This window comes from Erpetoichthys calabaricus, chromosome 17, assembly GCF_900747795.2.
Source record: "Erpetoichthys calabaricus chromosome 17, fErpCal1.3, whole genome shotgun sequence".
Taxonomy (NCBI): Eukaryota; Metazoa; Chordata; class Cladistia; order Polypteriformes; family Polypteridae; genus Erpetoichthys; species Erpetoichthys calabaricus.
In genome coordinates this window covers 35,494,309-35,518,492 of record NC_041410.2, presented here as the reverse complement: position 1 = coordinate 35,518,492, position 24,184 = coordinate 35,494,309, and the positions used below count along the sequence as shown (strand labels likewise).

Sequence of the window (24,184 nt, the reverse complement as noted above, 5' to 3'; positions counted from 1 at the left end):
CCGGTTTCCTTAGCCATGAGTTAAAAAGGCGCATATGACAAGGGACCACCAGCTCTCCAGTTACTAAGCTTCCATATAAACCTTTATATATGCATCACAACAATATTTTGAAATAAATTAGTGGGAAGAACAAAGTGGTACAAATCTGTTCCAGACCACAAAACAAATGGATAATGTTCTCAGAAAATGAAAAATCTACAATGTGATAAAGATTTGTCTTGGTATTTAATTATATGGTTTGTTAATGTTTTCATTCTTCAAAGTTTCATTATCTGCTAGACCTGGCTTCTAATTATGAAACTGGTTTGGATGAAAACATGCATCCACTACGTACCTTCTACACCAAAACAGAGTACCCCTGTTGTACAGGGACTAGAACAGGCACACATTAAATGATTCCCTATTAGTGAAGTAACACTAATAATAAATAATAAATAAAAAACAAAAAATAAACAAACTCATATTAAAGGAACACTCCACCATACAGAACAGATCTGCTTATCATTGTTCGGTTAATTGTGTTCACCAGGAGATGGTAACCTGTGGTAAATACTGAATGATTTTGCTTTCCTGAAAAGAATGATGTCTCCTCTCTGATCTCAGTGTAATGTATTTTAAAAATGATCATGAATCAAACTGCAATCTGCCTTCATGCCGCTTACAAAAAGGATGTCTAAACAAACTGCCATTTAGTAATTTACATACTGCTTTTGGTGGGAAAATCATTCAACATACATACATATATACATACATACATGCTGTCTACTTTAAGTTCCTGGAAATAGATTTTCAATGCACAAATTCCAAAAAAATGAACTGACATGAAAGGAATGATAAAAGTCACTACGTCAATTCAATCTAAAAGCTCTAGAAACTCATCTATGACATATTCTGTTTGCTAGGTATCCTGGAAAATAAAACTGTAAACTTTTGAAACTGCAGAAAGCTTAGAAGTTTTTTTTTTTGGTTCAAACCAACCATGAAGAACTATATATTGTATCAAATAATTTACAAAGGAACTTACAAGACCCTTAAGGTAATTAAACTAAATAATGTAAAGAAAAAATTTACACTGAAAGCATCCTCTCTTATGGGTTAATATGTACCACCAAAATACATTTGTACATTTTTTTGTATTGTAGTAATAATAATTTATAACTTTAATTCATCTGAATTGTTCTCCAAGGTATTTTTGGCTGTTTTAGTCCAAAATGGTCAGTCATGTGTGTAATGTCAAATGTTCTAGAATGCTCACGTGATTTTAAAATAAATAAGGTTTGTCCGAAGAACTCAAAAAAGAAAACCATTATATACGAAGTTACGTCTGAGAGACATGTCAGAAAAAAAGAGGGAGAGAAAAACCATTTCATCTGGATGTCGGAAAATGTAATTTATGCATCACACAGATTGCTGAATTAAGAAGCTGCCATCCACTCTTGACATTGCTGATATTTAGTAAAATATCTAAGACTATATATCCAGTCTTTGCTATCAAGTTTCTATTTCTCTCTTCTATTGGTATTATTCTACTTTAATAAATACGATGTTGTTTTTACACTTCTATACCTTGCCTTTATATCTAGAGTGACTTAACACTAGAATTACCACAGCCTACAAAAAAACTCGTAGATCCTGCCCACCTTAAATCGCTTCTTAAATTCGTTCACACCTCTCCGCCAGCATCCTTTGTCCTCTAAATGTGCTGATAAAAGACAAGCTGCCAGCAGCCGGCTATTCCATCCCCCCCACCGACTTAGAACGTGCATGAACTTTTCCCAGCTCATGCCTTGATTGATTATCTGGGAGTGAAGTGGAGTTTTAGAGTGGAAATAATAGATTGTTATTTGGAACACACGCATTTCATGCGTGTTCCGTTTCTACAGTAATCTGTGTAAACACATTGTTAAAACTGAAACTTTTTCATATTTTAGTAATAAATGTTACAAAATGTAGTAGGCATAAACTATAGAATGTGTAAAGCTCGAGTTCCAAAGATCAAATAAACACTTTCACAAAAGCTTCAAGGATGATACAACAGTTTCTGTGGCGTAGTGCGCTAAGATTTGCTTCTAAGAGCGCAGCAGCTGTGCCGTGCCTCACAGACCTGAGTTCAATTCCCCACTGGGGATAAAGTGTTGCTTTTTTTTTTTTTCTTTTTAACCTCAAACGGACATAAAATTTATAAATTGGTATGCACTGTCAGTTAATAAAATCGTTATATTTTCATGTGCGATGCTCCTTTTAAAATATTTTTTTAACAATTGTGACTGCAATTAACATGAACAACTGTCCCTATAACTGTTATTTTTAAGATCCATAACACGCAGACAGAGCACTGCGTAATAGAGAGACAGACAGGCAGAGATATATAAACAAACAGGGAAGGCACATGTACTGAAAGAAAAAAAAAAAAAAAAAGATCAACATGTGTGTTGTTCCTGCTGCACTAAATAAGCTCACGTGCTCTAACATCACCCCTCCCCCCATCTGACTCTCTCTGGACATTCGAGTTCCCAGATGTCCCTAACATTCGGAAGAATTCATCTAAAAAAATAACTTTGCACCAGTCTTCAGCACTCTAATCCTTGTACTTCCTGCACAAATTCAGTCTGACCTTGATTTTCTTCTTGGAAAGAAGTGGCTTTTTTACTGCCCTTTTTGACACAAGGCCATTGTCCAAAAGTCTTCGCCTCACTGTGCATGCAGATGCACTCACACCCACCTGCTGCCAATACTGAGCAAGCTCTGCACTGGTGACAACACGATTCTGTAGCTGATCCCCTCAGGAGAAGACTGTCTTGGTGCTTGCTAGACACTTAGCTGTTATTTTATACCAGTTATAAAATAAGTGAAAATTGGTCTGATAAAGTTAACCTTTTATGCTAATAAAGCTCTTTGTAAAGAATTAATACGCATCAGATCACTCGGCACAATAATATAAAAACAATGCGCGCTGCCACCACAAAAACTGAAGCAGCAAATTTTGCAGAACATAACCTCTGTGTCACTGCCAAAACTTTTGGCCACTACTGTAGTAATGAAAGGATGAGGTTGTACCCATGGTCATAGCATAGTGCAAAACAGCAAATTGCATCTCTCAGGTCAGACAATTAACTGATTGCCTTGCTGTTATTTTCTTCTGCTTAGTTATATTTCACAAACAACAAAGATAGTGCCAAGCACTCGGCAGATCTTCCAATAATAGGTGATCTGATTGAAAACAGTATTTTTACTTAAAACAATATTATCACTTTCTAATATACCCCCCTCATAAGAGCTGAATAGGGTCAAGTTATATAAGCAATATTATGTCATATTTACAGATATTTGAATGGTAATGGTATATCTCACAGCACAAAGCTAAAAATGTAAAATGCAGTCATTCTGAAGTAATTTTGATATAATTGTTTTTTTCACACAAAGCTCACTCCATTCACAATATTCCACTTCATGTGCAATAGATGCGCTGGTGAACTCTGCATTCCAAATGTATACAAATATTGCAATGCAACGTTAAGGTATGTTTATATAATTCAGTTTATATAATTTTAGCTAACTGAAATAACAGGAGCAATCATAGCTTTCAGAAAAAATGTTAGTGATGAGATTTTTTTTCTCCTGTGATTATTGTACAGCTGTCTGGAGAAAAGTGAGTCAATCATGACCAAGTACCACTTTCCATCGGCACTACCATTTCACGAAGAAAGCCCATTATTCATTCATCACCTTCTTTATCAATCTCTATAGCTGTATGGCTCAATGCTGCATTGTGTCAAGAAGTTAACAGAATACCCACTTATCATGTGCATCTCTTAACAACAAGTAACAAAAGTTGCTTCCTTATGTGCTAAAACATGGTAAAAATCATAAACAAAATTCCTCCTGACTGACAAATTTCAACCAGTGTACCACACACCACGAGAAGTACCAAAATTTTAAGCTTCCTGTCATTTCTAATTAAATTTAGATAAACCACAACGTAATTAGTCTTTACAACAGACATTTATATTTTGCTTTCAATTATTAGATGATTACTGGCACGATATGAGGCTACACAGAAATAGCTTAATCAAATGAAGTACTGATAACACTGCAGTTTATAAATGCTCAAACAAGCCATGCAACACACAAACATCCCTTCATTTGAATAGTTCATTGTATTTTAATTTCAAAAGTAATTTTTAATTTTAGTACATTATTGCTGTTCTAGAGAAACCCTTACATTAAATAACTTCTGACCAGCTCTACATAGAATATGTTGTGCAGTCAGACATATTTGTTCATGTTTATGCATTGTAATTAGTTGAGATGTTGATTATACACTTTATTAATCCCCATGGGGAAACTATCTTTTCGCATGGCCACTGGTGGTCAGGGGGCATGGTCAGCCACTGTACAGCAACCCTGGGGATGCAAGCTTATCATTATAAAACCTAGACATACAAAGAAAATGGATATCTTACATTTGATTCCCACCATAAGCTTAAACTTTTGAATAAAGCTTAATTCAAACTAAAGTTAAACTAAGGGTTAACCACAAATAAGTAGCTACATAATTAAGCATGAAGACCTAATTACATAATACTTTATATTTCAAAAAGTCCAAAACACACAGATTTTAAGGAAGAGAACACATTTACCTTCAGGTGAAGGAAAGCCCAAGGTGTCATTGCTCCCTTTCATCTCTATATTTGAGCACACTGTCTTGTTGGAGATTTCTTGCAAATCCAAGGAAACATTTGCACCATTTAGTAATCTGACATCAGTAATGCAGTCACCCATGAGAGCAGAATCCAAATCCAATGATGCAAATCCTGTATCAGGCTTTGTAGATGTCATCTCCTCAGCAATGCTGCAGTCAGATTTGGTACAAACACTTTCTGAACCTTCATGAGATAACTCTTTCAATGAAAGTCTTTGACTTATAACTTCATTGACGATGGCATTTTCAACTAAGCCTTCAGTGTTTATGACAGTTTGACTGCTGTTTAAGTGATTGGTGGCATCATTCAGTGCAACAGCTAAAGGCAAATCATCACAGATAAATGGTGCGATTTCTTTAGTCTCTGACTGCAAAGCAGGCTGCTCTGTAAGCATTTGTTTACTGGGCAGGGAAAAGTCTTTATCCAGCGATACATTATGATTATCTTCATGTTCTATATTACAACTGTACAATAATTCTATCTTTGTATCTGAAGAGAAAAACTCCTCCCTCTTATCCGGGTGGAGTATAGCAGTGTCCAGTACGTGTTCAGTTTCATTTTCTCTAGCTACATGGTCACTAGCAGTATTTTGTACAAAATCAGTCTGGGGTTTCAAATTAGGCTCAGCCACATTATTATCAGCAAACTGCAACCGTTCCACAACAAATGCAGTTGGTATTTTGCATGTATCTGCAGAATTCTCAATGCATCCAGCCAACAGTTCTCCTTCCTCTTTTCCCATATGTTTTTCTACTTGACATTTCAAACTATTTTCAACTATCTCATCCTGAAAAAAGTCATCTACCTTTTCACCCTGCACAGATCTTAAGATATCAGATTCAGTAATCATGGGAATATCAGCTTCTTCAGAACTAGTTTCATTGAGCACAGCATTCTCAAGTTCAGCCTCGTTTTTCATTCCACACTCATCCATATTTTCCTGCTGGTCTACTGTTTTCTCCTCTTGTAAAGCACGTAAGACATATGTTCCATATGTAGATAAAGCCTCACAATATTTAATCAATGCTTCATTGTCAGTGCACTGGACAGAATCCATCTCTAATTTCAGATCAAATCCGCCAGAGTCCTCCTGAACATTCTCACTCAGAAATATTTTGGAAGATAAGCCTGTTGCTGACTGTTCAAAACTTTCTAGTTTCATATCAGCCACAGCTGAATCTTCTGTCATAAAGAGACTAGCAACACTGTCATCAAATACTGTCTCTTTACAACACACAAGGTTTTCTGAATAAGAAATCTTTTGGCCCAAACAGCTTTCATCTGCAATAATTCCAGCATCAGGCAAAGAGGCAACTGCAGCATCAAACATGCCATTTTGTATAATTCCTTGACAATTACATTCTGTGGAATTTTTTGCACAGTCAAAACTTGAAACTAAAGCTGCACCTGGATTGTCCTTATCATGCAATGGTTTCTCTTCTTCGCCAATGCATTCCACTGCTGACACAGCAGCTTTACTGTCTTGTATCCCATCTGGTTTGGTTGCACAAATCTGACAAAAAGCAGCTTTGAACTGTACTGTCTGTATATTATTTTTAAGCATAACCTTTTCATTTTCTTCTACAGAAGCACTAATTTTCTCTTCAACATCTTTTCCAGGTGGTAAAGCACAATAATCTGTCAATGCATCAAGATGTGGAACAAACAAATTACAGTCCACAGGACAAGTAGCTAGACATTTAACGTTCTCAATGGGCAAACAACACATAGGATCTTGAATGGAATGTGCGGCATCTATTGCTGTGTGAACAGGACTGTTCTCTAGTATAGCCTTCCTCACATCATCAGCATCAACCACATGTGTGGCATCTATTGCTGTGTGTACAGGACTGTTCTCTAGTATAGCCTTCCTCACATCATCAGGATCAACCACATGGGTGGTATTTATTGGTGTGTGTACAGGGCTGCTCTCTAGTATAGCTTTTATCACATCTTCAGCATCAAGCACAGTTGCAAATTCTGAAAAGACATCCATAGTGCAGTGCCCCTCTTTTATTGACGTTTGGAGTATATTAGGCTCTGATACATTTCTAGTGTTTTCCAAGTTTACTTCTTTCTCTTGTAACGTGGGCTGTGAATTATTTACAGTTTGAGAGGAACTATATGCTTCTGTTTCTTTAATTATATCACCCTCTCTGACAGCAACTATCAAGTCAGAGGAAATACATTGACATTCTTTTGTATTGTTCTTTTCAAAGTGGCTAACATGCTCTATTTCAGTTTTCAAACTGCCATCAGAGGCTTCAGATAGTGAGACAATTTCTGAAGCGAGAAGTTCAGTGTCTTTTTCAGCAATGTGCTTATATGTTCTTCCCAATTCAGTGCTATCACACTGTTCCTCGGATTTCAAGACGTAATGATCATCTTCATTTCTGCATGAGCCATCACACTTAAACTCATCTACAACCATGCCTTCTATCCTTTGGCATTCACTCGGTATGTCCACCTTATACTCTTTCTCAGAGACATCTGAAAATTCAGTCACAGTAGAATGACTTCTATTTTCTATAAGGTTTTCTCCATTTTGATCTAAAACACCATAAAGTAAACCTGGAAGGTCACAATTATTAGCTATTTTAGGAATACTTTCAGTCCCACTATTTTCTCTTTGATTAGGATTTTCCGAGAAAAACTGGTCTTCCAAAGGTAGATCCAGTTTTTGACAAAATTCACCACTTTGACAAATCTCTCCAGTGCCAGATGACAAATGATCTCCAGATTGCATCTGTCCCATATTTTGGTCTGTTGTGTTTTTATACTTCACTGATTCTGTCATATGTGTGATTTCATAATCAAAAGCAGTCTGTAGCAAGTTCTCATTAATTTGCTCCTGTTCAACTTCCTGATTTAGCTTATCAGCATGAGCAAAGCTCTCCTGGTCTGTGCTGAATAACAGTGATGATGTATCAGTTTCCTCTGTATATTTTCCACTAGTCAAATCAATGGCAGTTATGGTTGCTTTATCAGTCTCACCAAGCACAGAATTCCCAGAATCCACTATAGTACTGGTAAACTCAACTTCCACCTCTTTTTTCTTTTCCTTTGTACAGTCTTTGGTCATATGTTCACATGTATGCACCCTACTCTCTGAGCAACAATTAACAGAAAATTCTAAGGCTTTTTGATTTTCAGCCTGATTAATTTCAATATTGTAAGCACTGTTGGAATCAGTTTGAAAATTATGGTCTGCTTGATTAAACTCAAGCTCTACTTTTTCTTGATCATTTTCAGCCAGGTTCTGGTTAGTTCTTAGTCCAAAAGGGATCATGTTAAAAAAATCCTGACTTTCACTTTGCTGAATGGCTTCATCAACATTCTGTAGCTCTGCAGAAGGACACAGATAGACCTAAGGAAAAGAAAAGATTGGAAGATACCTACATAAACAACAATGTCAACATATTTTAGAATAGATATGAATATGGCCAGATCATTCAAGAGAGTGAAATATCATTTACATATCGGATATGTTATACTTAATTAGGGACAGCAATTTTACAGAAAAAGTGCATTTCAATTAATGCCATAAGGACTTATTACCTGACAATCACGGTTAATATATTAAAGGGGTTTTTTTTTTCATTTTTGGATGACAGTTTATATGGCCAACATTCAAACTATAAAGTGCATCTAATACTGAAAATATTTTCACTATTAATGGTATAAGACAGAGTAATGTAACTTTATTTTATCTGACAACTGTTACCTGTAACTTAAATTACGCTTGGTAAACAATTTGTTTAAGCTGCATGCAGTCTTTTTCTATTATCTTTTGTATAATATAAAAAAAGAAAAGGCACAAGCTTCACTTCACTTTCTCATCCCTTGTGTCTTAATGATAAGCATATACAAAAAAAGTGTTAGCTTTGAACATCAGCAAGACTGCACTACTCTTGAAGATAGCAGAGACAAACTGTTTTTATGTAAAAAGACTATCTTTCTGTGTATCAAGAAAAATCTCAAAAAGCTAATATAGACTCATCTGGTCCATTCTGCTTTCATAATGTGGTCTATATATACTACAGGAACAAACTGAATGCTAACAGAAGTATATAATAATCATATTGTACTAGGTAAAAATGGTTAATTCTCCACTTTTAACCAATTAAGTATACATATTTTAGAAGCAATCAAAAAAAAAAAACGCTTCCAAACTATTAACTAAGACGTACCAACTATAAATGATGACTGGTTAATAACTGCCCTGTTAATAAAACAATGTAATTCTAGAGTAGTTAGGCAAAAGGTGGGAGGGGCTCTGGTCTAAAAAAATTAATAAATAAATACAAGTCATTAAAACGGTCAGTGAGTTACAAGCAAAATTTAAAAAGAGAAATTATGATAATTTAGAATTGCTTACAAAAATGGCCAAATGCTGATTAAAGTTTAGTTTAAAAATGAGACATTCAAACCAACACACCTAAAAACACTATGCTGAAGCTTAGACATAAAAACATCTTATGCAAAAGCACAAAAGTGTTGCAATGTACTCTACTCTCATGATATGCAATAAATAATTTAAAGATCCCAGTGATGTGATTGTTGAACCAATTTGTTGTACAAGTAAAAAAAGATAAATGTTATAAATATGATTACCTCTTTGAAAGAATTCTTGTATATTACATCTCGAAGCTGCTGAATGTGCTTTTCAATGTTTGTGAATGGTTGACATTTCTCTGTATCTAAGGTGAGAGTAAAAGTGTTCAGTTGTGGGTGCTGCTTCACTCTATAGGTGGACGAAAGTAACTTGACAGGTGGCGATGATAAAGACAGGTCATCAAATAAGTGCAAATCTGTCCCACTGTTCCTGAGAATAAATCAATAAATACAAGCAAGAAAGGAAGATTATTATACAGGGACATTGTTACAATACAACACAATGGTATTTTGCTCTCTGCACCAAGTAAACCTGTACTGATCATATTTAAAATTAAAAAAAAATGCATATATACAGTGTACACCAATTAAGTGATGACACTATTACTATAACAGAGGCCAAATGTCTTGCACAATTTCCTAGGTGAAGCAGGGTAACACAGGTACAGTATGGGTATATACAGTTATGCTCATAGATTTACGTACCCTGACAATTTGTAAGATGTGTAACACACTTTAAAGATAACTGATCAGGAAAAAGAATTTCATTTACTTTAATGGAATCGAAATGAAATTGTAAGGCGTCGAAGAATAGTACAACCATTAAACACAACATAGTAAAATAAGGAAAATGAGATGGTGCTGTTCAAAATTTGCATACTCTTAGTTCTTACTACTGTTTATTGACCCCTTTAGCATCAACGATGGCATGTAGTCTTTTGTGATAGTTGTGGATTATGCCCTTGGATTTTCTCAGGTGGTAGAGCTGCCAATTCTTTTTGGCGAAAAGCCTCCGTGTCCCGTAAATTCTTTGGTTGCCTTGAAGTCTCCCCAAAGTGGCTCAATGAAACTGAGGTCAAGAGACTGTGATAGCCACTCCAGCACCTTCACTTTTTTCTGCTGTAGCCGCAGAGGGTCAAGTTGGCCTTCTGTTTTGGATCATTGTTATGTTGGAAGATCCAAATGTGTCTCGTGCGCAGCTTCCCGACTGATGAATGCAAGTTGTCCTCCATTATTTCCGGTAACATGCTGCATTCACTTTGCCATCAGTAAGTTACCTGTCAGCATGCCACTGTCAGATCTAAACACTAGTGTGGCGAATTGCTTGTGTACTGAAGTGACTTTAGCTGCAGGTGGAAGTCCCAATTTACTTATGGGGCCGAGCATAGCTGTGTTGCAGTACAGCAGTCTATTAGCCAGCAAAAGCGCTGTGAAGAAGCTGTCTGCTGTTACAGTTCTGCCTTTGTCCAGAAACGGCTCCATAAGGTTTATGACCACTGACTCGGAAAGTCTTTGCCCTGGGTTGTAACTCAAAGCATAGTTCAACAAAATATTGCCAGATGTCCAAGATCCCAGCAAATCTGTCATTTTTCATACGTTCTGCACGGGTGTATTTGTTGTCAAAGCGCAAATGCCGCATGACAGTCTGATAGCGGTCACGGAACATTGTATCTTTGATTGCCAGTACAACAAATAGTTCTGAGCAGGCATCAATCACATCAACTGCGATCATCGCTGCTCTTGTGAAAAGAATGGAGATAGACGCCATCAACTCAGAGGGGTAGAGGCAAGTTCGTTGTACCACGTGAACGTCACTGACAGAATAAAACTGGTAATATAAATAAAAAAAAAAAAAAAAGTTCTAACTTTTACAAGTAGCCAAAATTTACATGGGATGTTACACACTTAAAACAAATGTATGTTTTTTATTATATTATAGTAATAATAATAGCAGCTCACTACTCAAAATGAGGAGTGGCTGGATTTGAGGAATGACACAAACTGTGATGCTGTAGGTTTGGGCCCAAAGAGTGTGATGGTGTTGACGGTGGGGTGGGGTTTGAAGTATTTGTGTGTAAATCAGTTTGTGTGCTATTTTAAATACATTTTCAGAAATGTTGTTCCTAACATACATACTACTAATGTCACAAAAATGCAAAATGTATTTTCCATTAAATTTGCTATAATATACTCACTTAGTGAACAACTCCAACAACTGACTGTGGCCTTTCTCTCTGGCTAAACTGAGTGGTGTGTGCCCCTCAGCATTCTCAAGCACAAGTGCTAACTTGACAAAGGGGTCTTGTAGTAGAAACCAAGATAGTCTGAGAAGTCCATTCCTTGCTGTAAAATGTAGCAATGTTTCAGTGGGCTTCAAATCTACAAAAGAAAATGTTTAAAATTTTGAAAACAAAACAATTATGCAATTCTGAAAACCAAACATGATGATCTATGCAAATGTTTTACTCAAAAATTTGTTTCTTGTACACAAATAAAACATCTGGGAATGACAATTACATTTAAATCTGAACCTAATAAACACAAAAATTAAGTTTAAAAAATAGGGCCAATATATACATGTAAGTGCAAAGTGAAATCTGTCCAAACTACACTACGTCTTGATAGTACCTGGTCTGTTGAAAAACTTCAAAGCAATTTAGAGGGTAGTGAGGTCAGCACAGATTACTGATTCAGACCATCCTTCTCTCCACAACATGTACAATACATGCTGCCTTAAAGGATAAGATCAGCATTTTTCAAGTCAGTTATTTTTTTTTAACAGTCATAATATATATTCATTTATTAAATGACATTGTCTTTTAAAGTGAAGCACTTCAAACTTGAAAACAAAAGCCTTAAATATATCGAACATATTCACTCTGAAGTTGGGAATGGTTTAAAGGTTTAAGAAAAATGTTCCTTCTGAGTTTGAGGTACAGTACGTCTGTCAACAAAAAAAATCTCAAATTAATGCATTTTATCACAGATTGATATTTTTTTCCTACAATACACTTTGTATCATAGCACCCATTGTAGTTAAAGTGTTGACACTTTCTGCAGTTCTAACCCTCACAGCAGCTTCAGGAAGCATACGTTCCTCTTTTGTCTCTCCAATTCTGTTTCATCAACAGTTATGTTCCAAAATGACTTATAAGAAATGATGCTCTGCACAAAAGTGTTCCGAATGTTTCATATAGTGGCCAAGGTGTCAAAAGGCTACATTTCTGCTACTTACACATTTGCCATCAAAGCACTGTAACTATACGTAATTTATAATATGAAGCGGTACCTGTGGCATATACATATACTTAAATCATATTTTGTGTATTTGTTTGAATGTTTGTATTTTCAAGAACCATTTTGTAAATGTTTTCATGGACCCTACAATCCTGGATTACTAGGGTGTTAGGTCGTTGTGCAGTGCAAGGAACACAATGAACCCACAATGCAACTCATGACATTATAACAGGATTCTCACACACCTTAAGCAATGTTACAACTTCACAAGAGACTTATGGTCAACTAAAAAATTGCTCAGCTGCACAGAAATTCCATCCCTGTTCATATTTCATCAGGAAGCTCTCTAGTCCATAAACTCTATGATGTAGGAAATTTCTGGTCATACAATTCGCCTTAGAAGGAAAAAGACATTGACTTGATTTTCTCAGATCTTAAAAAAGTTACGTAGCTTTGTTTTTTACGCATTTCAGTTCTTTAATAATATACAGATTTGTGGATTAGAAAAAAATCAAAGTCAATGCTCTTTTCCAACATTTCAAAATTACTGAATTGGAACATAAGCCTCAATTCTCTACTGCCTTAAAAACCCATAGTAGGAAGTGTGAACCATAAGGTAGATATTAAAGATCTGCTTATTGAGGTTCGACATTTAGTCACTGCTAAACAAAGCAGCCCGATAATTTATTTATTTATTTTTTTTACTGCTTTTTTATAGTTTTTTTTGTTTTTTCCGTATGTACTGGCTAGATATTACTAATTCGTCAGCTGTAATTATAAACATGGATTACCATTTTAATTATGCAGTATAAGTTTCTTACCAATAAGTATACTGCATGACACACAAATAAAAACAGTACAAACCTTTGAAAATCCCATAAATCTATAAAATATTCATAAAATGTTAAGATACAAGGCTAAGTTGTTAAACAAGTTTACAAGTAAAATAGACCAATTTTGATTTTAAGCCAACAAGTCTATTGTTTACTAAGCAGCAATTTCAAATTTTTCTTTATCTTTTTCTAAGTGAGATTATGAGCTGCTGTACTTAACACAAGATCACTCATGTGCTAACATTTCTGTAATTTCTTAAAAGGGGTTTGTCTTTTAATTGACTAAACATTTAATCAGTTTTTATTTACATCCCTAGTCTATATTATTATTACTTGGAATGTGTTTACAGGTCAAGGTTCGTCAAAACAAATTTCAAGTGCATATTCTCCTTCATTTATTCACAATCTTAAGATCAACATATTAACACCAAAATTAATATTGGGGTAGCTTTATTTCCACAAAAATGAGTGGCCAGTTAGATTTCACTATCAAGTACTTATGTGTATTAGTTTACATCAGGGGTCTCCAGTATGTTGCTCACGAGCTACCGGTAGCTCGCAACCCCTTTCCAAGTAGCTTGCCAAAGGGTTAATGAATCCTACATAAATTTGAAAACTTGATTAGTCAAATTAGGGGTGGGCAATCTTTCCAAAAAATCGTATCATAATCCTTTTAACACAAAATCACAATCCACAATCTGAATTGCAATCTCTCTTTGCAATGTTGCATACACTTAAGACAATATCCGGACTCAAACTCATCAAGACCAAAGTAACACTTTATTTTAAATATCAAACAAAGTTTAATTCAATTGTTCTCTCATTCGCTAGCTAAGCGGGGGTAAGGAACATGCCCCAAAGCTGCAGCGTGAGTGAGGAGGGCCCCGCCCCCTCCCCTCTGCGTCTCACTCAGATTCGTGCTAATAAAACGGTACCGCAAGCGAACTATGATACATAACGAAACGAGAGAAGTCACAAAATCAACCGGAATGTTCAAGCTAATTATAGAAAAAACCCGATCTAAATCCATTAAGTAGTTCTCTCGTGAAAAGCGGACAAACATACATACAGACAGAGAGACATTGGATATTATATATTAGTAAACCCTCAAAATAATGTGCAGTTAAAGTCTCAACAGCATTCTCAGCATTTCTGGAGCTTAGTAGAGTCAGATAACTAAGAATCTTCACCAAGCAGCTCTGAAAATGTCTGCTTGTTTTGGTCTACATACCTCTGTGAGTCTGCCTTTTCTGACATGAATGTCATGAAATCAAACTTCAGAACAAGACTGACAGATGAACATTGAAATGACTCCATTAGAGTGAACCCAAGTGGCTACACTCCACCATACACCAACCTCTCTTGTTGACTCCATGCAGTGCCAGTCATCTGATGAACTAAAAAACACATCAAACATGCAACTAGACATGTGAATACTCTTGTGAAGTGAAACAGTAACACGTAACAAAATGACAAATGAATAAGTAATATCTGTGTATTTGGAATTGCATCGTTTTGTTTTGACATCATTAATGTTTTAATTCAGTAGTGTGAGATACACTAGAAAATGCATACAGACCTACAAAATGCACTTGCAGGTGAACTAAATATTTTTTGTGAAGTTTTAATGCAAAATGTGAGTTGTGGACAACAACATTTTGTAAATGTACAGGCAAAACAAGCTTGTTCAGTTTGACGTTAGAAAACATGAGTAGCTCTCTGCCATTTTCATTTTGTAAAAGTAGCTCTCTTTGGGAGGCTGGAGACCCCTGGTTTACATGGACCTATGTTATTTCTTTAAGTGTTAATGCAAATGCAATCTAGTCATATACAGTCATGAAAAAGTTTGGGAACGCCTCTTAATTCTTTGAAAGCTCAGTCAATGATAAACAAAAATCCAAAGTAGCAACTTCCTTTTAATATATGGCATGCCTTATGGAAACAGTAGTGTTTCAGCAGTGATATCAAGTTTATTGGATTTTTAACAGAATATATGCAATATGCATCATAACAAAATTAGACAGGTGCATAAATTTGGGCACCCCAACAGAGATATTACATCAATACTTAGTTGAGCCTCCTTCTGCAAATATAACAGCCTCTAGACACCTCCTATAGCCTTTGATGAGTGTCTGGCTTCTGGATGGAGGTATTTTTGACCATTCTTCCATACAAAATCACTCCAGTTCTGTTACATTTGATGGCTGCAAAGCAGACAGCCTGCTTCAAATCATCCCATAGATTTTCAATGATATTCAAGTCAGGGGACTGTGACAGCCATTCCAGAACATTGTAATTCTCCATCTGCATGAATGCCTTTGTAGATTTCGAACTGTGTTTTGTGTATTTGTCTTGTTGGAATATCCAAACCCTGCGTAACTTCAACTTTGTGACTAATACTTGAACATTATCCTGAAGAATTTGTTGATATTGGGTTGAATTCATCCGACCCTTGATTTTAACAAGGGCCCCAGTCCCTGAACTTGCCACACAGCCCTACAGCATGATGGAGCCTCCACCAAATTTGACAGCAGGTAGCAGGTGTTTTTCTTGGAATGCGGTGTTCTTCCGCCATGCAAAGCGCTTTTTGTTATGACCAGATAACTCAAATTTTTTTCTTATCAGTCCAAAGCACTTTGTTCCAAAATGAATCTGGCTTGTCTAATGAGCATTTGCATACAACAGGCAACTCTGTGGCGTGAGTGCAGAAAGGGCTTCTTTCTCATCACCCTGCCATACAGATGTTCTTTGTGCAAATTGTGCTGAATTGTAGAACGATGTACAGATATACCATCTGCAGCAAGATGTTCTTGCAGGTCTGCAGGTGATCTGTGGGTTGTCTGTAACCATTCTTACAATCCTTCGCATATGCCGCTCTTGTATTTTTCTTGGCCTTCCAGACCTGCTGGGTTTAACAGCTACTGTGCCTGTGGCCTTCCATTTCCTGATTACATTCCTTACAGTTGAAATTGACAGTTTAAACTGAGATAGCTTTTTGTAGCATTCCCCTAAACCATGATACTGAACAATCTTTGTTTTCAGATCTTTTGAGAGTTGCTTTGAGGATCCCATGCTGTCACCCTTCAGAGGAGAGTCAAAGGGAAGCACAACGCAATTGACCACCTTAAATACTTTTTCTCATGATTGGACACCCCTGTCTATGACGTTCAAGGCTTAACGAGCTAATCCAACCAATTTGGTGTTGCAAGTAAGCAGTATTGAGCGATTCCATGCATTCAAATCAGCAAAATAACAAGGGGACCCAAATTATTTTTGCAGCGCCAGTTTTTCACATTTAATTTAATTTCATACAACTAAATACTGCTTCACTAAAAATCTTTGTTCAGAAAACACCCCAGTACTCAGATGTTCCTAGTAAATGAGACATACCACTGTTATCTTTTTTGTTGAAAGTAAATTATTATGCAGGCTAAGAGGGGTTCCCAAACTTTTTCATATGCCTGTACATCAATTAAAACTGCATAATTAATCTTCCTTTTTTAAACCCAATAAAACCAGTCTGGAAAAAAAAATTTCATTTTACTATTACTCAAATGAGCACCCACAATTAGAGTCACCTATTAACACAACTACTGCTACACATCTTTTCCAGCACTAATGGACCCATCAGTTCGACATCCTGATAACGTATCCCTGTTGCCCCAACCCCCAAAAGCCACAGATAGAATAATACAGCTGACTGAAGTAAAAAAAAAAAAAAAAAATTAATCCAAAAACAAAAAAAACACTCCACCCTTATGCAGCCGCTGGGCAGAAAACTGCTTCAGAGTTTATTAATGAGAAAGAAAAAAAAAAAAACACACTTTATTCAACTGGGCATGTAAAAAAGTGCATGAAGTAGAAGCTATTTTATTATGGAGGCACTTTAGTTTTCTTATTTTAATGTGTGTACATTTCATAGTTTTAGACTGCTTTGTTCTACTAGAAGTCAGACTGACAATGAAGGGATGCTGTTTTACATCATTTACATCATTTTTCTAACTCAGCATACAACTACCTCAATGCTGTTACACAATCAGCTTTTCAAAGATGCTTTCTAACTCAGCATACAACTACCTCAGTATTTAATTGTAAAATGCAAAACACTTTTCAACCAGCTAGAAGCATAAATATTGCATTGAGTCAAAACAATATTTTTCCATATATGGTAAACAGTTTTAAGTAATGCCACAATTTTAAACATTTTTCATGTTTATGTAGGTAAATGGAAGGTCACATGATGAACTGTGTGTGTAATGCTATCCACATGACCAGTCTGCTATCATTTTTGCAGTCTTAGCAGCTTGTGCACAAAAAAAATGTAAGCACTGTTTTCCCTATTGTTTTACTGCATGTATCTCTGCAAGTTATCAGTGCGTGTCTCCTTAATTTTTTGTATTCTTCCAAAATGGGCTTGCAGCTTATTTGCCAAGCAAAGTCAGTGCTTGAAGATGAATAAAATAACAGTCGGTACTCCTTGTTGAGTTGGCCTCTTTATCCTCCACCTTTATAGGTAATGGGGGTTTGCATAAACTTGTGTTGCAAATGTGTATACATATACACACACACACACACATACATTTTATAATATATATATATATATATATATATATATATATATACACACACACACACACACACTAGGGGGTTTTGCCCCCTGTTTGCTTCGCTTACCCACAACCCCCCCCCCCCCAACCCTATGCATTAATAATCCATGCGCTACGCGCCAACCACTTCGCGTATGTGCCGCTCGTGTTGTGAACACACCCCAAGGAGATGCGACTGCTCCTCAGACAACCCCTAATAAACATGGATACAATGGGAAATGCATACAGTTTTATTACCTTCTCTTTGCTTGATCAGCTGCTGGCTTGCTGCGTCTGCCGTGCTGCGTGATCTGCATTGCGCATGGCGCACTTCTGTCATATCACCTATGTCCATATATTCGATTTTTTTTTCGCTTTTACCTTTTCATCAATATCACATTGAATTTTGATTTCGTGTTTGGAATTACATCGTGACAACACAACATATAACTGCCCGTGAGTGAATTGTTTCTTTCTCTCTACAAGAAATGCGTCTGACATAACCATACAGGACTTTTCCAAATCTCTTTGCATAAGCTCTTGTCTTGCGTGTGGTTACATCGCTTCCAACAAAGACTCATCTCGCAGGACGTGAAAGTGTCTCTGAGACAATCATGTCACGACTCGTCTCCTTCCAAGATTTTTTTTTTAATAATAGAGAGACACATATACATATACATATATACACATTCATACATACATATACACATACACGGAACTATAAGCTATAGTGGTGCCATCAATTGCATTGTAAAATTTCAATTAGACCAAGCACATTCTAGCACACTTGCCAAATCAGAGTGCTGATTTAACATAACAGCTAAGGCTTTATAACAAAGGAAACCAGACAGTGCTTTCAAAGTAAATTAATATGGTTCTGCATACTTAAGACTTTAATTTAGCTCTATATCTACCTCCTCATTTATTTTGTATAGTGTCTTTCAACGCACTAACAAATATTTAGATCAGCCTTTGTACTTTTAGAGCGTTTTTTTTTTTTTTTATTTTATTAATCTTTATCTATCAAGGAGGCATCTCCTTTTAATAGTGGCTATATGTGTTCCTGTTTTTTTTTGTTTTGGTAAACAAGTCTAAAGATGCACTTTTCAAAAACCTTCATTTTACTTGATAATACAGTATATTCATAATTAAACAATTTACAAATGTAGCAACCTCACTCTCAAAGTATCTTGTTTATAAAGACAAAACTCTTTTGCCTGCGTGCGCTCAGCGCTGATCTTGTTTATGTTCAATTGCATTTGTCGGATTACTTCAGAAATCACTTAATGGTTTTGATTGTTGCTCTGAATAGAGTGGAATCTCTCCCTCCTTACCCCCATAGCCATAGGTTGAAAGCCTATAATCGGCTTAACTTGTAGATGCCCCTGGGGTGCATATAATGGAAACAAATTAGAAAAACAGACCTGTGCCAGGGGAATACAAAAAGTATACTAACAAGAATGGTCCTATTAAAAGCTTTGTCTATAAACGCTGCACTAAATAAAATGACAGACCTGCTTTTAAACATCTATGTAAATATGTATTGCATGTTTAGAATACATACGTTTATAATGAATACACAAACTAAGGACACTTATTAAAAGAACAGCGAACCAACTTCATCTTTAAGCAAGAAAGGTTAGTGTATATAACCCTTTTCATTCAAATCATCCTTTTAAACTACACTTCAATGTATAGATCCAGTGTACTATTATGCATTGCAAATACAGAATATTCAAAACAAAATATTTAATAAAAACACATCACCACCATACTGTAAATATATAAAATAAAATTTCTAAACTAACCTCTTAATTCATGCAAACAAAACTGCAAAAGATAAAAACAAATTGCTGCTCTAAGAGTAGAAATATGCAAGGCAAGTTTGCCACCTAGCTAAACCAACTACAGTAATCCCTCGCTGTATCGCGCTTCGACTTTCGCAGCTTCACTCTATCGCGGATTTTATATGTAAGCATATCTAAATATACTGTATAACGTGGATTTTTTGCTGCTTCACGGGTTTCTGCGGGCAATGGGTCTTTTTACTTCTGGTACATGCTTCCTCAGTTGGTTTGCCCAATTGATTTCATACAAGGGACGCTACTGGGGGATGGCTGAGAAGCTACCCAATCAGAGCACGCAGTTAAGTTCCTGTGTGCTGATTGGCTCAGCGACGGAGCGCCGAATTCGATTCCGCTGCATTAACCAGGAAGTCTCGTCTCGCTCATTCAGCATCAACGTGTTTCGCTGTGTAAAGAGTTAACTTTTGTGCTCTTTTTTGTTTATCTTTGTGCATAGTCAAGCTCTTTGTTATGGCTCCAAAACGATCTGCTCCTACTACTGCTTCAGGGGCCGTGCCCAAGCGCAAACGGAAGATGCTAACGATTGCCGAAAAGGTAAAAGTTTTGGATATGTTGAAGGCAGGGAACAGCTACACCGCTGTAGGACGCCATTACGGCATTAATGAGTCCACGATTCTTTTTTATTTAAAAAGGAGGAAAAGCATACAAGATCTACGGCTGCAGTGTCCTTTAACCAGGGCGCAAAACGAGTTGTAAGTGGATGTAATAAGGCGGTAGTCCGGATGGAATCTGCTTTAAGGATTTGGACTGAAGACTGCCGGAAGAAGAAGAACGGCAGTGCTACACAATCGCCTGAAAAGGATCCTTTAAAAGAGCTGTAACGCTCTCCTTTGTTGTGCAGTAAAATTAAACTCATCGTTATCGGACAAGTCGTCGTGTCATGGTTGGTGAGTAACCATAATTAATTTTCTATGCACAGTACTTATTACATGTATACATAGTTTAGTGTCACTGTACACACATTTTACTGTATACAATTTTTCTTGCATTGTATGTACAGTAATCCCTCCTCCATCGTGGGGGTTGCGTTCCAGAGCCACCCGTGAAATAAGAAAATCCGCTAAGTAGAAACCATATGTTTATATGGTTATTTTTATATTGTCATGCTTGGGTCACAGATTTGCGCAGAAACACAGGAGGCTGTAGAGAGACAGGAACGTTATTCAAACACTGCAAACAAACATTTGTCTCTTTTTCAAAAGTTTAAACTGTGCTCCATGACAAGACAGAGATGACAGTTCCGTCTCACAATTAAAAGAATGCAAACATATCTTCCTCTTCAAAGGAGTGTGTGTCAGGAGCACAGAATGTCACATAGATAGAGAAAACAATCTCTAGCAAACAAATCAATAGGGCTGTTTGCTTTTAAGTATGCGAAGCACCGCGGCACAAAGCTGTTGAAGGCAGCAGCTCACACCCCCTCCGTCAGGAGCAGGGAGAGAGAGAGACAGAGTTTGTTTTTCAGTCAAAAATCAATACGTGCCCTTCGAGCTTTTAAGTATGCGAAGCACTGTGCAGCATGTCGTTTCAGGAAGCAGCTGCACAAAAGATACCAACGTGAAGATAATCCTTCAGCATTTTTAGACGAGCGTCCGTATCGTCTAGGTGTGCGAACAGCCCCCCTGCTCAATCCCCATACGTCAGGATCAGAGAAAGTCTGCTCAAGAGAGAGAGATAGAGAAAAGTAAGCAATCTAGCTTCTCAGCCATCTGCCAATAGCGTCCCTTGTATGAAATCAACTGGGCAAACCAACTGAGGAAGCATGTACCAGAAATTAAAAGACCCATTGTCCGCAGAAATCCGCAAACCAGCAAAAAATCTGCGATATATATTTAAATATGCTTACATATAAAATCCGCGATGGAGTGAAGCCGTGAAAGGCGAAGCGCAATATAGCGAGGGATCACTGTATTTGTTGCTGGTGGCCTGTCTGTCGGAATGGCTGTAACATATGTGATATGAATGATATTTATGTTTTACTGTATATCAACTGTGTTTACATACGTACATAATTTCAACGAATCTAACCTAATATCTAAGAGAATAGAAAGGGTTTATGCTGTATAATTGTGCGGAAAATGTTTATAATAGTGTGGGAGAGTTTATAAGGGCTTAAAATATATAAAAATAACCATATGATCATATGGTTTTTACTTCGCGGATTTTCACCTTTTGCAGGGGGTTCTGGAACGCAACCCCCGCGATTGAGGAGGGATTACTGTATATAGGTTTTTCCCCAATACACCATTAAAGGATTATTTTCTAGTAACCTTTATAGGTTTTCTCATATACAGTGGGGTAAAAAAGTATTTAGTCAGCCACCAATTGTGCAAGTTCTCCCACTTAAAAAGATGACAGAGGCCTGTAATTTTCATCATAGGTATACCTCAACTATGAGAGACAAAATGAGAAAAAAAAAAAAAAAATCCAGAAAATCACATTGTCTCATTTTTGAAGAATTTATTTGCAAATTATGGTGGAAAAAAAGTATTTGGTCAATAACAAAAGTTCATCTCAATACTTTGTTATATACCCTTTGTTGGCAATGACAGAGGTCAAACGTTTTCTGTAAGTCTTCACAAGGTTTTCACACCGTGTTGCTGGTATTTTGGCCCATTCCTCCATGCAGATCTCCTCTAGAGCAGTGATGTTTTGGGGCTGTCGCTGGGCAACACAGACTTTCAACTCCCTCCAAAGATTTTCTATGGGGTTGAGATCTGGAGACTGGCTAGGCTACTCCAAGACCTTGAAATGCTTCTTACGAAGCCACTCCTTCGTTACCCGGGCGGTGTGTTTGGGATCATTGTCATGCTGAAAGACCCAGCCACGTTTCACCTTCAATGCCCTTGCTGATGGAAGGAGGTTTTCACTCAAAATCTGACGATACATGGCCCCATTCATTCTTTCCTTTACACGGATCAGTCGTCCTGGTCCCTTTGCAGAAAAACAGCCCCAAAGCACGATGTTTCCACCCCCATGCTTTACAGTAGGTATGGTGTTCTTTGGATGCAACTCGGCATTCTTTCTCCTCCAAACACGACAAGTAGAGTTTTATTCATCTAACCATATGACATTCTCCCAATCCTCTTCTGGATCATCCAAATGCTCTCTAGCAAACTTCAGACGGGCCTGCACATGTACTGGCTTAAGCAGGGGGACACGTCTGGCACTGCAGGATTTGAGTCCCTGGCGGCATAGCGTGTTACTAATGGTAGCCTTTGTTACTTTGGTCCCAGCTCTCTGCAGGTCATTCACTAGGTCCCGCCGTGTGTTTCTGGGATTTTTGCTCACCGTTCTTGTGATCATTTTGACCCCACGGGGTGAGATCCTGCGTGGAGCCCCAGATCGAGGGAGATTATCAGTGGTCTTGTATGTCTTCCATTTTCTAATAATTGCTCCCACAGTTGATTTCTTCACACCAAGCTGCTTACCTATTGCAGATTCAGTCTTCCCAGCCTGGTGCAGGTCTACAATTTTGTTTCTGGTGTCCTTTGACAGCTCTTTGGTCTTGGCCATAGTGGAGTTTGGAGTGTGACTGTTTGAGGTTGTGGACAGGTGTCTTTTATATTGATAACGAATTCAACCAGGTGCCATTAATACAGGTAACGAGTGGAGGACAGAGGAGCCTCTTACAGAAGAAGTTACAGGTCTGTGAGAGCCAGAAATCTTGCTTGTTTGTAGGTGACGAAATACTTATTTTCCACCATAATTTGCAAATAAATTCTTTAAAAATCAGACAATGTGATTTTCTGGATTTTTTTTTTTCTCATTTTGTCTCTCATAGTTGAAGTATACCTATGATGAAAATGACAGGCCTCTCATCTTTTTAAGTGGGAGAACTTGCACAATTGGTGGCTGACTAAATACTTTTTTGCCCCACTGTATCTGCTTTCTTGGCATCATGTTTGCTGTCATACACTGCTTTGAGTGAGAGAATAACTAAGGGCTACAATATTAAAAAAATCATTTTCTACATATGCAGCTTGGATTTTTCCTAGACAGTAAAAACTAGAACATTAGCCCCAACATTTAAACTAACTGACCTTTCCCATATAAAATGACTATAAAAAAAGAAAAAGAAAAGCAATACAGTAACAGTGGCTACCTGTTTACTATGCATTGAGAGCTGTTAAATTTAAAAGTGAAGTAATAGGCAGATTAACATCACTTTTTGATACAAGTCTGAGTGAACTGTAGAGTTTCCTGATGGTGTTGTGATTTATAATTTTTATCTATTAAGGATGTCAGTACAATGTTTAAACATTTAACACTAGAATCCCAGAAGCCTGCAAATTTTTTCATTTTCCCGAACCACCTGAATTTTCCTCTATGCTTTTGCTGGGTTAAGAACGTGACTGGAGTCCACCTGTGGCAAACTGAATTGACTTCACAAATGGCACACATCTATGTTTATAAGGTCCCACAATTCTCACTGTGGTTCAGGGCGTTGGTTAGGGAAGAGAACAAGAACCCAATGGTTGCTCTAACAGAGCTTCAGAAGTTCTCTGCAGAGATGAGAGAACCAGACAGAAGGACAGTCATCTCAGCAGCACTCCTATCAATCA

The 24,184-nt window shown here is 37.0% G+C and overlaps 1 protein-coding gene across 6 annotated transcripts in view; it reads right to left on the bottom strand.

The window, feature by feature from the left end:
* Nucleotides 1–24,184, bottom strand: part of akap13 (A-kinase anchoring protein 13) — a 335,986-nt gene that overhangs the window by 215,758 nt on the left and 96,044 nt on the right. For all 6 annotated transcript variants that reach the window (XM_051920829.1, XM_051920831.1, XM_051920830.1 and 3 more), the window contains exons 5-7: nt 11,294–11,477; nt 9,318–9,528; nt 4,641–8,070 (exon numbers count right to left, since the gene is read on the bottom strand). In XM_051920829.1, coding sequence (XP_051776789.1) covers nt 4,641–8,070; nt 9,318–9,528; nt 11,294–11,477 — 3,825 coding nt within the window. The remainder of the gene's footprint in view (nt 1–4,640; nt 8,071–9,317; nt 9,529–11,293; nt 11,478–24,184) is intronic.